The 16,830-nt window shown below is 36.2% G+C and overlaps 1 protein-coding gene across 1 annotated transcript in view; it reads right to left on the reverse strand.

Annotated features, from left to right (window-relative positions):
* Positions 1-1,827: 1,827 nt before the first annotated feature.
* The window catches only part of LOC104569659 (protein mono-ADP-ribosyltransferase PARP8-like), a 42,091-nt gene continuing 27,088 nt past the window's right edge, over positions 1,828-16,830 (reverse strand). The window contains exons 8-18 of the mRNA XM_088538337.1: positions 13,983-14,108; positions 12,579-12,644; positions 11,221-11,288; positions 10,816-10,864; positions 9,884-9,996; positions 9,652-9,724; positions 8,397-8,466; positions 6,500-6,576; positions 4,802-4,871; positions 2,705-2,789; positions 1,828-2,422 (exon numbers count right to left, since the gene is read on the reverse strand). Of these exons, the coding sequence (XP_088394463.1) occupies positions 2,320-2,422; positions 2,705-2,789; positions 4,802-4,871; positions 6,500-6,576; positions 8,397-8,466; positions 9,652-9,724; positions 9,884-9,996; positions 10,816-10,864; positions 11,221-11,288; positions 12,579-12,644; positions 13,983-14,108 (900 nt within the window). The 3' untranslated portion in view covers positions 1,828-2,319. The remainder of the gene's footprint in view (positions 2,423-2,704; positions 2,790-4,801; positions 4,872-6,499; positions 6,577-8,396; positions 8,467-9,651; positions 9,725-9,883; positions 9,997-10,815; positions 10,865-11,220; positions 11,289-12,578; positions 12,645-13,982; positions 14,109-16,830) is intronic.

The following is a 16,830-nucleotide window of genomic DNA, read 5'->3' on the forward strand; positions in this document are numbered from 1 at the left end:
ACTACACTCTGGTCAGTCTCCTCAGAACTATTACCTCGAGTGGGCACCTTACATCAGAAAGGTACACTGCAGAGCTCTGCTCTCCTCCACACTTTTCCTTTTCTTCAGTTGAACCATTTAAAACAATCTTCTGAGAAGTCTTAAAAGATGGCAGAAATGTATTTTCTTCTCTCTTCCCTTTTTAGTGGCTGTACTTACAATGGCTCCATTTACGGCCAGTACCATGACACCACTATGCAAACCAAGGCTGACTCACTGTCATAGCTACAGTCCAGGTTTCTTCCTTCAAAGCCTTCAGTTGTGATCCTGCCACTTGGGACACATAAGATGACTGCTCACTTGGCTTCTCCTCTTCTCTCATGGTCATCCTTTGTCTTTTTTTTTTCCCTAAATTTTGAGGAGGCCTCTCAGAGTAGTGGGCAATCATCCCAGGGAGTCACTGTAGGGTATATTTGTGGGTTTGCTTCCTAATTTATTTTGGTATTTTGTAAGACATTGTGATTCAGCCACTAGCGGCAGGACACACTATGGAGAGATGGTAGTTCCAGCTTTGCAGCTCCACTCCTGAATTACGTTGATTTGTGCAGCTGCAAAACCTACTGCAGTCCCAATACAGAACTATTAATTTTAGATACACACAGAAGATATCAATTGCAGCACTGGTTCCCAAACTAGGGATCCACCAAATGCGAGTGAAAGCTAACAGAAATTCAAGAGCAAAGGGAGGATTTGCAAGCAGAATCAGCTTTACAGGTCCAGATGTGAAACCAGAATCGAGGTCATCAATAAATAAGTCTGGGATGCTAAAACCATCCCCAAGTATATGCTTCTAGTCCCAATAACACTATTTTACTTGCAGAGCATTTCAGTTACATCAGGGAATAAGGAAAGTCCATCTTGGACTAAAAAGAAGGAATCATGAACTAACAGCAAGTATGAAAATTATTCCTCTAATGTAGTTCTATTTAAAAGAAACAAATGCTAGTCCCTGTTGTTCTGTGATTTGTATCTTCAAGATCTCTATTATGAAAATGACATAGTAGAGAATTGAGGAAATAAACTCTCTGGTGGATTTTTTACCTTCCAAGATGGCCTGTACAAAGTGTATGGATAGCCAAACAAAACTTACTTAAGTTCTCCTTATTCAAGGATGTGGTCCTGCAAGCTGGCAATGGTGAGGGCCAAGGATGCTTAGAAGGGCACAAGATAAGCTTTATGGTTCAGGGACTGGGCTTCTTCATGTGTTGCCATCCTGCTCACTTGGTGGTAACCGTTTACTAAGAGAAAAACAAGTTGTCAGTGTAAAAGAAAGAGATTTGAATTTGTTCAGTTTGCCTTAGGAGGAGTAAATTAATAAAAATATTTCAGCAAGAGGAAATCAGTAAAATTTTACATTTGTTTGTATTTTCTAATGTACCAACAATCAACTCAAAGATAAAAATACTCTAATTCTGGTGTTACTTAAATATGTGGCTAATTAAAACCACAAGAGTAATCTCACTAAAGTAAAGGCAAAAACATTCACAAATCTTGTTAATCGAAGAAATTGCAAAATTAATATATACAAATCAAATCTTTAAAAAGGATATAGCTTCTAGATTTCTAGTTGCTTGCTGGGTTTGTATAATTATTAAATAGTTCAGTTACATTTTTTGAATAAATAGTTTTTTCCAGAGAGGATAATGAAACTAAAGATACACCATCAGTGCCATTATTTTTCATTTGCTTTCACTGATTAAGTCAAAAATTGTTTTAACCTTTGACTCTAAATCCTACCTGTACCTGTGTAAAATAAAATGAACCAAAGATAACTGCAGGCAACCAATCTCTTTAATTTACATGTTCCAGACAACCTTTTATTGTATTTAAATATGAGGATATTTTACTTATTGCAAAGTATCCTGCATAATACAGGTTCTCTGCTATAAAATCTTCTCTGTTGATTATAATTGAGTCATTCTAAATTTAAAATACCAGTATACAGTACTAAAACCTCCAATTGAAGAGTTTAATATAAAAATATCAGCACAAAACTCCTTTTTAAAGTCTGTTTATTGTGAGCAACCCAAATGCCTGTTTAATTATTATTAGTTGTAGTATATTAATAGACTTTGCACCCCTACAGTTGCTAATTCATACCATCATAGGTATTTGGATGAGATAATAAATACTAAGTAAGAAAACAGTAAGTATTCAAAGGGTTAATTTGCTTAGAATAATAATAATAAATTAGTTTTTTTGCATCTTCATCAGTTCAAAATCCAGCTTTGAGACTGAGGAAGGCTTCCAAATCACATCAATTAAATAAGAGTGGTCCTTTCAACCAGTAGCAGTTTGATTGCCAATGACTCGAAGAATCTCTTTATGGATGCTTGGTTCCTGTGTATTTATACTTGTATCACCCACTTGACCATCTTCATAACTAAAAAGTACAGAAAATGGAATTTAATTAGTTTTTTTATTAATCTATCTTAAAAAAGGCACACTCTGCCTAATTCAATAGTCTGAAGTGCATTGTTATCCCTAACTTACTCATACATTTCCTAACAACAGTAAATACAGAGATGAATTAAAAATATTATAAACAGTTCAGAAGAAACTTTTTTATTTATCTAATTCATTTAGAACTGTTGGAGGGAAAAACATGGGGGAAAAAAGCCTAGAAAAGAGAGAAGTTAAATGTTAAAAGAAGCTTTGTACTCACACAAAGAAAAATCTTGTACACACATGATCAGTATTGGGAACTACCCATATCTCTCCATGTTTGTGCAGATCGGATGAGGTTATCACTATTAGGGAAAGAATAAATTTCAGAGTGATGAAAACATGTCTGGAAAATGTCATTAAAAATAACTGCTCTTCCATACACTTTAAATAGCCTTTTGGGAATGTCTAATTTTCCAGTGCATGTCTGTGGCATGGTGTAGAAGCTCAGAGTTGGCTGCTGGTACAAACTGGGAGATGAACTTGATTTTTTTTTTCCCAAATACATTATATTTTCCAGAAAACACAGATGTTTGATGTATGGGAGCCAGTTGGTTACTGGATGATTTTAAATTCAAGTCTGTTTTTATGGTCATTTGGCACTTTACTGAAATGGATTTATTTGAAGGCTGCAAACCTACTCTGGAGACTAGTAACCAAGAAAAAATGAAAATGTGTATTTATTAAAAACGGATTTTAAATGGACAGAGGGCTGTTAAACAGAACCTGTATCAATTAATCAGCCTTTAGCACAGAGCTGCTTGTGTTTGATAATGGCTGAGCAAAAATGAAATGTGAAATACAAAGCCTGACACTGAAATACCAGGGATTTGGGATTTGAAAATTAATAAATATTTTTAAAGAATAAGTGTAGTTATGAATCAAGGGGATTATGAAGTTCACAAACACTGGCTGGACTTTTTAGAAAACTGCAGTGTATTTAATCATAGGGTGTTTACCAGCAGAATAAGAGCAACGCATAAGAATTTCTTTTGTCTAGATAGAAATTTACTGTGAGTCCATATTTGAAAAGATTCCTATATATGCACTTAAACACCAGCATGAATAAATGTATATTCAATTTTTACACCAGGTGTTTTATTAACTGTAACAGTGTAAAACACTGCCCTTTCATTTTCAACCAATATCAAATATTTATCTGTTGTAATTTACACTGATTAAAAATCTGTTTTATTCATCTTCCCTAAACACTTCTTTGCACAGAAAAAATAAATTAATATCCACAGAGGTAAAATACATGTTACCATATATTTAAAATATACCCTTTAAAAATCACAAATCCATAAATAAATGTGAAAGACACAAGATGTTATTGAAAAGTTTTGTACATTTATCGATCCTATCACATATCAACATTTTGGAAAGATATAAGTTATATTTAGAAATTTCAGACAATAAAGCCAAGAAAATTCTAATAAATCCTAGATCCATTTCATATCTATTCTAAAAAGTTTAAAACAAAAGTTATGCATTTTTCTGTCAATATAAAATTGTTTTCATGTTGACTTATTTTTTTAATTGCTTCTCTTTAAAGAACACTGAAAAAAAATTAAAGTATACAACTTAAATTTTGCATTTTGAAATAACAGTGTCCAGTCTTATTAATTTTTAATTTTAAAATTAACAAATGCTTAAAACATAAGGTAGACTGAGTTCAAATATAGATATGTATGTATGTACACATATATATTGGCCAGTGAGAGGAATTCTGTACATACATAAATACTTGCATGCACACATATATACACACACACATTTGGCTGGTGAGTCTAATTATCAGACACATGCAAATTTCATAACAGTTCTTATTCGGATTTCATAATCCTTTACTTAGCTCTCCAAACCTGCTAGGTTTTCATTAGTTGTTAAAAGAATGGTCAGGAACGACCACCTTCATATGTTAAATGAGGGTTAAACCACCCTCATATCTTAAAGTCACAAACTTTCTGAAGCAGTCATGATGAACAGCCAGCTGAGCAGATGAATGTATATTTACCCAAGCTGTGAAAAGTTATTTGGAAATTCACAAGGAAAGCTGTAATTTCTGACTTAATGCATTGTCATAGGTTTCAAATAAAGACCATGACTTCTGCTATATTGATAGCACAGGAATATGATTGCATTTGAAAGACAGAACAGATAATATATAAGGTTAGTTATTTAGCAAGTATTTGCATGATTACCAGTAGTGTCTTATTTTAAAAAAGCCAGTACTAGAATTAAAGCTTGCACTGATTTGCATCCAGTAAACACTATGCACCTGATTAAAACAGCTTTTCAAGAACTTTCAACTTACCTTCACATAAGGCTATGCATTTTAAGTTACGGCTTTGCAAAAATTGTGACTGTTGTCCTTTCTTCTGTGACTGAGATTAAAAAAAAGAGAAAAATTAATTAGTGCAGTAAGACAATCAGAGTAAAGAAATAACAAAAAGGAGAACAGCTATTTTCAATGTTTTATTAACAAATAAATAAGGAAGTAATCTTCCTAAAAATTTGTGATCAGTTGTTTGAAATACCATGGGAGAGATTTTAATCCCTTTATCCAGAAAGAAAAGTTTCAATGTATTAGAGACTGAATAATACTTTATAGAAAGATCACAATATTATTAGTCAATTAATTGAAAGCAGAAAAACAAGCAAACAAACAATAGATAAATCTGATCACTGATTCTTTGACCACTGTCTTGATATTTTACTGGCCTTATGTCTACATGCTTCTGCTCTTATATACAGATCTTTCTGCAAAGCTAGATTATTCTGTCCTTATTTTTTACATATGGATACAGATGTAAGATTTTGTTCTCAGAATTTAGCCCTGCAAATAACTGCTATGAACTTGCTTAGATAAAGTATTTTACTATTTTAATGTTTAAAACTATGAAGAAAAGCTGATGTTCTATGAGCGAACTGCTACTTATTTTACAATGATAACCATGCTCAATTTCATCCTTCATCATTTTTCAATAAAAAAAATAGAATTCAGAAAGCAAGGACTGCTGGGGGTCTGTACTAGAGATGGAAATTTCTATGATCTGTAGAGTCATAACAATCTCCTATGTGAAGCAGAGGCCAGACCTTGAGAAAGAAGATGTTTGCCTGCCTAGGCTGAGCGATAAGGCAGCTGCTCAGCCCGGTCCACAGGCAGCCCCCTCCCCCAGAAACCTGTTGAAGCCGGCCACTTGGCTGGGCTTGTAGCCAACTTAACCACAGATGTCCTCCAAACTAGCTTTGGAGGTCAAACACCAGGAAATGAGGAAGAGGAAGGCGGGACCCTCGAATTGAGGGCTGGGACCCCCGACTGGTATGCGCGCCTGCGCACCCAGGAGGGAGAGTTGCGCAACAGAAGGCGGAGTTTGTCTGCCCCACGGCCTGCCTCCTGGGTCATACTGACCCTACATGCCAGGATGCACCGGGCATAGAGAGGACAGTGCAGAGAGAGTGGGGGGAGGAGAAACTCCTCACTCTGAGGCCTGCGCTGTTTCTGCGGGAGCCGATCAGCAACTCTCTGATCTGCCAGCTCGAGAGGATGTTCGGGTCCAGATCGGCAGGTATCACCTTGTGAGTAGTTATCCATACTTTGCTGCTTTTATGTGCTTTCACCTGAATAAATGCTTGATTTAGTCACCTCGTTCTGGTGTGATTATTGCTGAATCCCAAGCCCATTTGGAACAGGGTCATAATGAAATAAATATAAAATCTGTCATTTGGTTCCATTCCCTTTCCAGATATTTCTGCCTAGAAAGGAAGGTTACAGGAACCTGTAGTAAACACTGCAAATTGTCACTAAAAGCACCAAAGCCATATTTGATGGTCACAGTGTCTCTGGAGTTGTTGATTTCATATAATAAAAAGCAAACAAAAACAAACAAATAATCAAACCAAACCTGTTAGCTTACACAAAAGGAATATTTCCTCCTTGTCAGTTATCAGGTTCCCAAACAAGCAAGCAGGGTACATATGCAGGGAGATTTGATACTCTCCTGGACTGTACCTGTGATGTATTACTGCCCTTGCTGCTTGAAGCAGGTTCATCCTTAGCTGACACCTTCTGCTGCTTCTTGTTTATCCCTAAGAATATTAAAATTTTATCAGATACTGACATATAAATACCCTAATAAGCAAAGTTAAATATCGATAATGAAGCAGCTAATATGGGGTGGATCATTATCCTTTGCATAGCGACACAGAACTTAATTAACTTAGAATAATTCAGTTTTAATCCTGCGAGTTGTCTGTACATCTACATGTGTTGCAAGGACCCTAGGAAAGCCTAGTTAGTATTAAGTAGGTGCCAAAGCAGTTAAACATGATCTTAAATTCCACTGAATTCAGCTCAGGAATGTTCTTGGGTGGTTGCTTAACAAAGTTTCACATCAGTCTGTCTGAGTTTAACTGACCCTAATCAGGCTAAAGCAGCATATGCTCTGATTTACTCTGGGAGGGCTTGTAAAATCTTGAGAGACAGGATTTTAGATATTCCTCTTTAACACTTTATTTAGACTTTTTAATTGCTATAATACTATTTTAAGAACAATTAATTTATTTAAAAGTAGCTTTAATTCTGCCTAGTTTTAATTAATGTTATTTAAAGTAAAATTATTTGTTGGCCAGCTTGGATGCATCCATCCATTTAAAAACCTATGTGTTTTTCTTAGATCTCTCTTACATTATTCATGTTGCTTTGTATAAAATTCCCTTCTTGCATGCTACTACAGGCCTCATATTTTTTCCCAGTATCTGGTATTTCTTGGCAGTTTGCAAACTCAGGCTGATTTATGGGGAAACAGAACTGTAGGACTCCGCCCTGCTTTTTATCTGTAGAAACTATTATATTCCCTGTAGGAGTACAGGCTTCTTTATGGAGGAGACTTCATGGAAGGGACAGAGAAAGGGAGAGAGATGAGAAAAACACTGTGAAGCTGACAAAGCACAAGACTATGTAGCCAGATAAGCGATGCTGCAGTCTGCCCTTTCAGTGCAGCCTGAAAGTTTCTGTAATTCTCATGTATTTCCTGGAAAGCTAAAAGCACATTTAGAGATGATTGATATTGTAAGTCAATAAATTAAATAGTAGTAGAAAATGCTGGGCTTTAAAATGGATTGTGACATTATCTAAAAATACTGAAAACCAGAAGGTGTAATTCTCTTATAATAAAATGTATCTACATGCACACACAATTATGCCAACACTTACATTTCTGATGACATGGTAAATAAACATGATTAATGGGAAAAGTAACAGTATTTTTAAATTTCCATAAAAAGTTAATATAGACATTGCTTTATTGTGTTTCTATTTGTGCTTCTATCGACAATTTAGCTTTTATATGGAAAACACTGCATGACTCACTTTGGATTTACTAATGGGGCGAATTATGTTCCCTCCCCTCCTCATACTAAAATAAACATACTACCCTGTACTTCCTACATAAATTTGATCTGGTGATGCACTTGGGAATATTCTTATATATAAATACTGTAATGTTTCTATTGATTTCAGTGCAACCACTCTCATTACCAAAATTAGCGTTTTGTCAGCTCAGGTCTCAAAGCCTATGAATCCATTGCTACTATTAAACTGATTTAAGCAAATACTGACAAAAAATCCCAAATACATAGTCAGGTTCCCAACATAGAGTCAAGAATCCTCTTTTTCACAGAGCATCCAGTGGTGGCTGCTGTCCACGTCCATGTCCACGTCCACTTGAATTACAGTTTCAAGGTATTTAACAAGGGAAATTAGATTTCATCTTTCTTTTTTTAATTAACGAAATCTTGGCCTACAAATTGATTACAGTGTTGTAAACATCCAAGCAGTCAAAAAAAAGGCAGTAAGCTAAGATACCCCCCTATATTTCTCCAAATTTAGAGTGACTTATAAATATCACCTGAGTAACCAAATGATATGCTTGACAATGGACTAAGGTAGATTCCACTTCCAAACATTGCACCATGGAGCTGAAAAAGAGCAGAGTGATTGCTTATCCATAATTTGATTATCTTGACAATAACGCAAGGCACAAGTCCTAATGTAGACAAGCATCACCTCAGCACACTAATTTATTACCTGATAATAAATACTGTTCAAAAAAAAAAAAAAACTCTTAAGAAGATCATGCTGCTTCCTCTCCAGGGACTGATTGATATATGTGAAAGGGCCCTTAAAGAAAATGTATGAAGTAGCACAAATGAGAATCCAGGTTTTCTCCCAGCCAGGCAGATGTAATGACCACTGGGCTTCAACCACCGGTTGTTTTTCCTGGGTAGCTGGTGGTGGGGTAGCTAGAACATACTGGGCTCAGGATATGACATTGCTGTGAGAGAGATCTACTTATGATGACTTGTGCAAAATTGGGGGGGGGGGAACATTTTAAAAAATGGGAAAAATAATACAAAGAAAGGTGCTTGCTTTGGTGAATTTTGTTGTATAAATGTTGTTTCCATGGGGAAGCACCTTACAAGGATGCTAATAAAAGCACCCATACCACTAAAAGGAACAGTATACATTTCCATTCCTAGTTCTAAGGGTTTCCTGTTCTACCTTAGTTCCCTATTCCAGATACTCAGATCCCCCTGTAAGGCATGTAATCGAGGTCATGGATTCTGCTCTAGGGAACAGCTGACACTGATGCTAAAACACTCTGAGATTGCTAGTCCCTCTGGCTCTGTCTGTTTTGCTGTGCAGGACTGCTCTGATAGTTCAACCTGGGGAACCAAAGTGAGGTTTGCAATAGCTCCCCCGGCCAGCACTCATATTCCTTTGCAAAGGAAAACAGGAGATGAGATGCTCTACACCCAGCTTCTGTAAACCTAGGGTCCTCCAGGATCCTGCAATACAGATATAGCTTATGTGGATCTTAGTTTTAATCCTGGAGACTGCTTTTAAGCAATATCGAGCGAATCCTCCTGGAGGTACTGCTGTGCAATGCAAAACTGAAACTGCACTTACACTAAAGACAAAAGGGATTTTAGCCACTGATTAGCAAACACATTGCTTTATTTTAATTGCTTCAGAAAAGTATCTTTTTCAGTGAACCATGAGGGTGTTTTCAGTCACCATCAACATGTATCGACAGCACACCTCTTGAAAACTTGTCTGAGTTTAATACGTGGTCAAACATACATGCTGAAGTCCATATTTACCTGCAGCCTCGTATTGGAAGCAACAACTAAGCCGTTCCTCAGGATGGAATGCCAATTTTCAATGTGTGAACCACTGGAAAAAAATAAAATGAAAGGGTTAAAATCCACAGTGTAAAATCAAAATGAAATCAGCAGTCCTCTAAAACAATTAGTTCACAGCTGTAAACTGCAAAATGGCAAGGAAAAATTAACTTTGGCATTTTGGAAATCTTTGATTAATATAGGTACTCACTGAAATGCAAAGGTACTTCCGTAAAGATTTTTAGCAGCTCGGAAATTGGATTCTTTGGCTGGTGGACTACTGAGAAGAAGGAACTGGTGGGGAGTGTGCATAAACTTTAGTTGCTGTAAAATATAACAGGGCATGAATGAAAAGAAGCTGATTACACAAAAACACTATTTCAGAATGGCAGTTCTTTAGATATCATGCTGTTTCACACAATATGCATCTAAACACCTATGTGAACTAAGCTGAAATCAGTCTCCTTACCATAGCTTCATTTCAAATCAAACAGTGAAAACATTCTAGGGCTTATGAACAAATGAAAGTTTTTGAAACAGATTTCAGCCTAATAAGACTTTAATAAAGTAATTAATTTGAACAATTTTATCATGGCATTTTGATCAGAGAGAGCTCCGACTTAAAGCTTAGATTTAAAAGGCTGCATATTACTACCCCTTTCTGAAAGGATCAGAAGAACACAACCGGAAAAGAATCTCAGCACCATCCTGCTAAAATTCTAGAGCTGTGATCATTTTTGCAGCACGCTCACGTGTCAGTTTTTAGGCACACTTCATGTTAGTATGTACGTTGCTTTCAATACAACCCTGTATCTAATATTATATATGGTAATAGAAAAAAAAAGTGAGGTTCTCACCAGTCTCAGATGTCTACAAGGCAGAACCTGCACTTGAGCTACTCACCTTAAACAGGCTCTTTCAGAGCACGATTCCTTTGACCTATTTTCGATATTCACAGCGTGATTCTATGACTCATGACCTAGAACTGCCTATTTCTTTCCACTGTCTGTTAATGGAACACAGATGACTAGTTTGAATGTAGACACCTACATTTGGCCCTGTGAATCACACCTAAAATTCTAAAATAAGTCATAAAAATGTTAAAATAAGAAAGAAAAGCAGAAGGAACCCACAGACACTTACCCTATTCACTGGTAGCTTCACAATATGTGATCTATTACTAGAAATAACCCTAAAATAGGAAATAGTTAGATGCATTAGATATGATAGGAAATCAGAACTTTCTTCTTAAAAATGCTGATGAATCCCATCACAAAGTACACAGCTGCAGGCATTTGAACTTATCTGATGAAAGCAGACCAAAGCTTGACTAGAAAATCTGATCTGAGGCCATACAAATCAGCTGGAGTCTTTCCACTGTCTTCAGAGGACACAGATGAGGTTCAGAAACAGTCCACAAACAATTACACTTGCAAATGTCAGCCCTGATAGCAATTCTTAGGGTGAGCTTAAACCAAACTGGGAAAGTAATTACTCATTCAACTTGGTACTTTAATAATTATCATTTCATGTGAGTCAATTTTATACCATTGTAGAAGAGGATGTGCAAGAGGGTCCTGTTTATCCATCTGCTTCTTTATTTCCAAGTAAGGTGCCTAGAAAACAGTAATTATGCTCTTTATTGCTAGCTGAAATAAAAAGGTTACATTTTATATGTTACAATGCGCATGACTTCATTTATTAAAATTAATACATAGGACTCATTATTAGGCTTAAATCACGGATTTACTGACATTTAGCCTTGTACAGTTATAAACGTGTTTTGACAACAACAAGAATTAATATAGCAATTATTTTCCCTAGAGTAAAATAATAAGCATATAATTAGCATAAAAATGAGTATGCTACAGCCAGCATTGTTGATCTCAGTGAGAATAGCAGAAGATATCTACTTATGCTTGGTTTGTGCATTAATTGGACTGGAACTTCAGAAAATTGTCTCAAAATACCTCAGGTTAATTCGCTCCAATGTTTTTAACTGTTCCATGGTATAAGCTGGTAAAATACAGAATCAGCTGATATAGCCTTTGAAAAGTGTCTCTCTGAAATTCTTCAGTAATTTTTTTAATGTTAAAAATAAGGTAAAATGGTGGCTACTTTTATCTTTAAAAATATTATATAAGAAACATATCCACATCTTTACTATTAAAAGATGTTATATTAAGTAACAACACCCAATTTTTTGTTTTCAGCTTATATTCATGCTCTCTAAACACCTCAGAATCCCAAAGTATTAGAAATACAGACAAAATAAGGTTTTAAATTCTTGTCTATGTAGCAGCTGGAAAATCAAGCTACATAGGATGGATGTATCATGGCTCATACTGAGTCAGAGGTAGTCAGTTATAATCAGGTGGGCTGTCTGGGAATCAAAGTATCACATAAACCAAGCACGGCTATTAGATTCTGTCCCACTGTCAATTCTGGAAGATCATACGGTAGCAATCCTAAGAGGTCTGGCTCTCCAAGCCTCCCAGCATACTTTAATGAACAAGTGTCTCATTATAATAGAAGAAATTTATCACCTCAGAACACTGATGTAAAATCAATTTTTTTGCTTTGGAAATAAAAGACTCAGTGTGGCATCGATATTTTCAGAAATGTAGCAGTTGGTCATTATTTCGTTGCAATGTTTGATTCTGCTAGTATTATCTCTTCATTTAAGCACCCAAAGACCTGAGTTCTATTTCATCACTTTTACTTCATTGCTGTTATGCTACTGCATTTTTTAATTATTATTATTTTTAACACAGATCTTAATATCCTTACAGCAGCATCAGAAAGAGATGATACAATTGCATTCCCATCTTCCCCACAGGCAACAATGCAAACACCTACCTAGTTTTAGAAATGGCTATTAAATTATATAAAATTTTTATGCTCACCTGTGTCATCTCTCTAATAGAAGTGATACTATCCAGCGCTTTCATGACTCGGTCATAATTCTTCTTCTAATATAAAATAAGCAAATAAATTAAAAGCATATTCTGGGTCTTTGACAATACGAACACCTCCTTTGAGTGTGTATATAACCACATTTAGAATGAATGTTCAGAAAACCATCCTTCAAATCTTTCTTAGCTTACACACAGACTCTCATTCATAGTCCAGGATAATTCCAGGAAAGTAAAAGAATTGGGTTTATTTTTGTTTGAATTTCACTGGAATCTCTAACATGCAACAAAGTGCAACTACAGAAATTAGCTCACTTTCTAAACAAATATTTGCAGCCAAACACGAGCTGTGCCAGTTATTTAAATAATATGCTATTATGTTAAATGATGCAGTGATCAAATAGATGTTAAATAAAATGCTAAATAAGCGGATGTGTTTACTCTGCTAACAGCTCTGTAAAACAAGAGGGATATGTGCACTGCACTGCTAGTAGCATAGTTTGCTGTTCCAAACATGGTGCCACACTGAGCACGACTGGACATCCACCTGTGAGCCAGCCTCCATCGCCACCCTCCTACACTAGTTCCTGTCTGTCTCCTGCCTGGGAACTGCTGCTGGAGGCCTCCACTTTCTCCAAGCAGATGAGCTGAATGTTTCACAAGCCCCATGTTTCATGTCAGGCTCAGGCTTCACATCTACGCTTAGTCACAGGTAGCTGTCTCCTGGCGCACATCTTTCCCAGCACCTCCCTGACAAATCTCCCCATGCTCTACAGAATACACATGCCAATTCCTCTGAAGAACCACCACCGCTAAGCTGGCTTTCTTTCCGAACTGGCAGAATGTATCCCAATGAAGGAGGTCCAAAGCTCTCCCTTAAGAATGGCTCAGGTGGGATATAATAGGTCACAGCTAAGCTAAGGCTTCCCTGTGAAGCAGCCTTTGCAGTCCAAGGAGCAAGTACTGCAAACACACTTTTTTGCTTCAAAATCTGATGCTTCTACAACAGCATTTGACAAATTAAGTTTTTAGGACATTATTGTTTACAAACTGAAAATGAAGTGGCAGCAATAAATAGTTTAAGAATATAAAAGATAGATTGGAAATCTCCCTGATCTACATGATCCACACTTCCCAAAGGCCATCTTTTCCTTTGCGTTTGAAGTGTATACTCATAGAAGGACACTAAAAATAGATTTTTTTTTCATCTTGAATTTGTACCCTTGAATTTGTTCCTAAAGAAGGAACTCTTGATTTCAATACAGCTTACAGTTTATTTACCTTCTCAAAGACAATTTAAAATACTGTAGACTTCTCAAAGCAGAGAAGGTTTTACTTTAAATTTTAACATGTGACTTAAATCAAGCCATGACATACTGAAATATAGTTACTCACCCTGGGATTAAAGGCCAGCATCTGAGGATCATTAGGATCAACTACAGAAGGATATGGCTCAAAAATGACAACTTTCCTAGGTGACTCTAATGCAGACCGACACATAGATACTAGCAGATCAACCACCTGCAGATAGAGAAAAAGATTTATTCAGTATGTACTTTTGTATTGTATCATGCAGTCTGATTTTTATTTTATACATTATAGTAATATGGTATTTCATTATTACCTATTTTATCCAAACTGATTTATTCATGACTCACAGTTTAGGACTGAAATTGATCTTAACAGGCTTTGGGTCTGACCTTGAAGCTTATTCCACATGCTTAGGTGGGACCTGTATTTGGTCCTAAATCTTTCCCCATGTAAAACAGACTGCCTACAGTCCTGCTTTTTCTTGTTTATGTGGGATTCCTGGATGAAAATTCATCTTCTAATAAAATGGCTCTGTGTTGGGTCTTTGAGCTGTAGACTCCAGCAAAGAAAGTTTCACAAAGAGGAGAAAAGGGAGGAAAGGATGAGGTTAGTAGCACTGCCTACTGTTCTTCTGAAGATCATAACTGCAGAAACACTAGTAAACATTGCTTCTGCAAGAGCCAGAACCATGCAGTGATTTAACAGTCATTTGCATGGCTAACATTGAAAGATCCTCTTCCCTTCTTTTGTACTGACATGGCTTTGAAAATGTATGTTCACCTCCAACATACCACCATAAGATTGTGCATGGAAGCACATATTTCCATGTAGATGCACACACAATACGATAACACATGGTGTATAAATACACAAAAATTCGTGAGAACTTAAAAATAGACTATAGCAATCATAAAACAGAAAGAAAGCAGTGTTCTGACAGCTATGAAACCTAAAATCCACCTCAATGAAATACAAAGTTGCTACATAAAAAATGTAGCTGCAAATTGGCTCATTTCTCTTTGTTCCTCTTAAGATATTTCTCTTTAAAAATGGACTTTTCCATGAAAGGAAAATAAGCTGAGATGAGCTATAGATTTTAGGCAGCTCTGGTTCCTCCCACAATCCCAGACAGATTAGATCTCAACTCACAGCTCAAGCTCTTTCTAGAATTTATTACATCCTTGTTATTATATCTGATCACTTGAAGGAAATATAAATGAAGGTCCTTTACAGAAGCAAAATGAAAATAAGAATCATGTAAAGAAGGTGAAAAGGAGCTGTGCTGCAGTGAGTCATACTGTTACCATTCTCTTCCTCTGCTTCTTTAGCATGAATGGACAATTTTCTCCATGTTTAAAAATATTCGCTAGTTCCAGTTACTAAGTATCTCACATATATTGAACAATGAAGTTATTTGAGTAATCGCCCCTTCCTCCAGAGTGCTCTCATTTCTCTCCAGTTTATCATACCCACAAGTGTGACAAACATTTCAAAATAGGGCATCTACACCAGCATTTGCAAGGGAGACGAGGAGTCTGTTTCCACAGCCAGGTGAGGCCACAAAGCCTGCCACTATGTAAATGTATTATGAGTAATGCAAGCCTGAGTTCGTATATCCTACTTCTCAGAAGTACTTCCTAGCTTCCAGCTGTAAAACACTATTATGGTAGTCTTGTATGAGTCCCCAGATCTTGTAACACAGTGAACAAAAGTTATCTTGCTTTGTGACTTGTGTGGTGGGACTTAAATTTGGCACAGTACTTGTAAGAACATCATCCCAAAGTCTCCCTTTAAAATGAATGTTGATTTTTATATTGTTTCTCATCATCATACTACTATATTGCTCTTTTATGGGGGAAAGATAAATATATTAGGCTTAATTAAACCTCTGATTTCCCCTGTGATAATTGTTTTGAGCTGATGGAACACAGCAGCTTAAAACTGGGAAATGAGCGTAATATAAACATTAGAATATAAACTTTTTTTTGCCTTCCTTGGTAATAGGAAAGGCTATGGATCTATTAAATAACCTTTTAGCTGTCCTGAACTTTTTCTACCTAACAGAGGGCATTTAAGTAGCTAAATTGGAATTTAAATATTTACAAGGAAGAAAACGGACATTTTTCTGAGAACAATTCTCTCTAACGACATCAGTCATTCAGGTAGTACTTACCTATCTTAAGAGTTTCTCCAGGAAGAGTCTGAACTATCAATAAATCAGACACTTTCAGGCATTTTGGGTAAGTGATTGAGATAAGGCAAGGTGAGTTTAAACTTAATAGTTTTATAAAGGGCAATCTCTAACTATAAATAAAGAGCCATCAGAATACTGGGAGTGACAGAGATGTATACTTTAGAAAACTATCTTTAACTAGTTTTAGCTAATTTTTAAGCTATCTTTCTGAAACTAGCTTTAAGAAAAGCACACTAGAGAAGAAAAGGATATGATTTGCAATAGTGGGAGCCTATATTTGGGCTTCTTAACTTCAGCTTCACAAAATGATTTGGAGCCTTGGGGGAAGATTCTTCTGGTGAAATACAGATTTTCACAATGTGAACACCTACATCTTCTCTAGTCTATGTAGGTTCTCTTTATAATCAATGGAGAAAATAACCATTGTGCTGACAGGCTATATTGTGATTCGTATAATCCTAAATTTAAGTCAAAAATAGTTCAGATGTATCAATCTCTGAATGTGTTGAATTCTTCCTGCAGACAAGAAAGGAAACTCAATCAGATCAGATGTAGTGAGCTGGGTGAGACGCTGTCACTGAATTGAAATTCACCAAAATTTAGTCACCTTGGTCCAATAGCTCAAACAACAAAAACTTTTCTAACTCTAAGCACTAGTAAGGCTGTAATCATTTCTGCACTGTTCAGCAAGGGTCTGTAGATGCAGAGGTGCCACATCTCGACACAGCATTCCTAAAA

The sequence above is a fragment of the Tinamus guttatus genome, unplaced genomic scaffold (genome assembly GCF_059628265.1).
Source record: "Tinamus guttatus ecotype Peru unplaced genomic scaffold, ASM5962826v1 Tinamus_guttatus_pri_ptg001013l, whole genome shotgun sequence".
In the NCBI taxonomy this organism is placed as follows: domain Eukaryota; kingdom Metazoa; phylum Chordata; class Aves; order Tinamiformes; family Tinamidae; genus Tinamus; species Tinamus guttatus.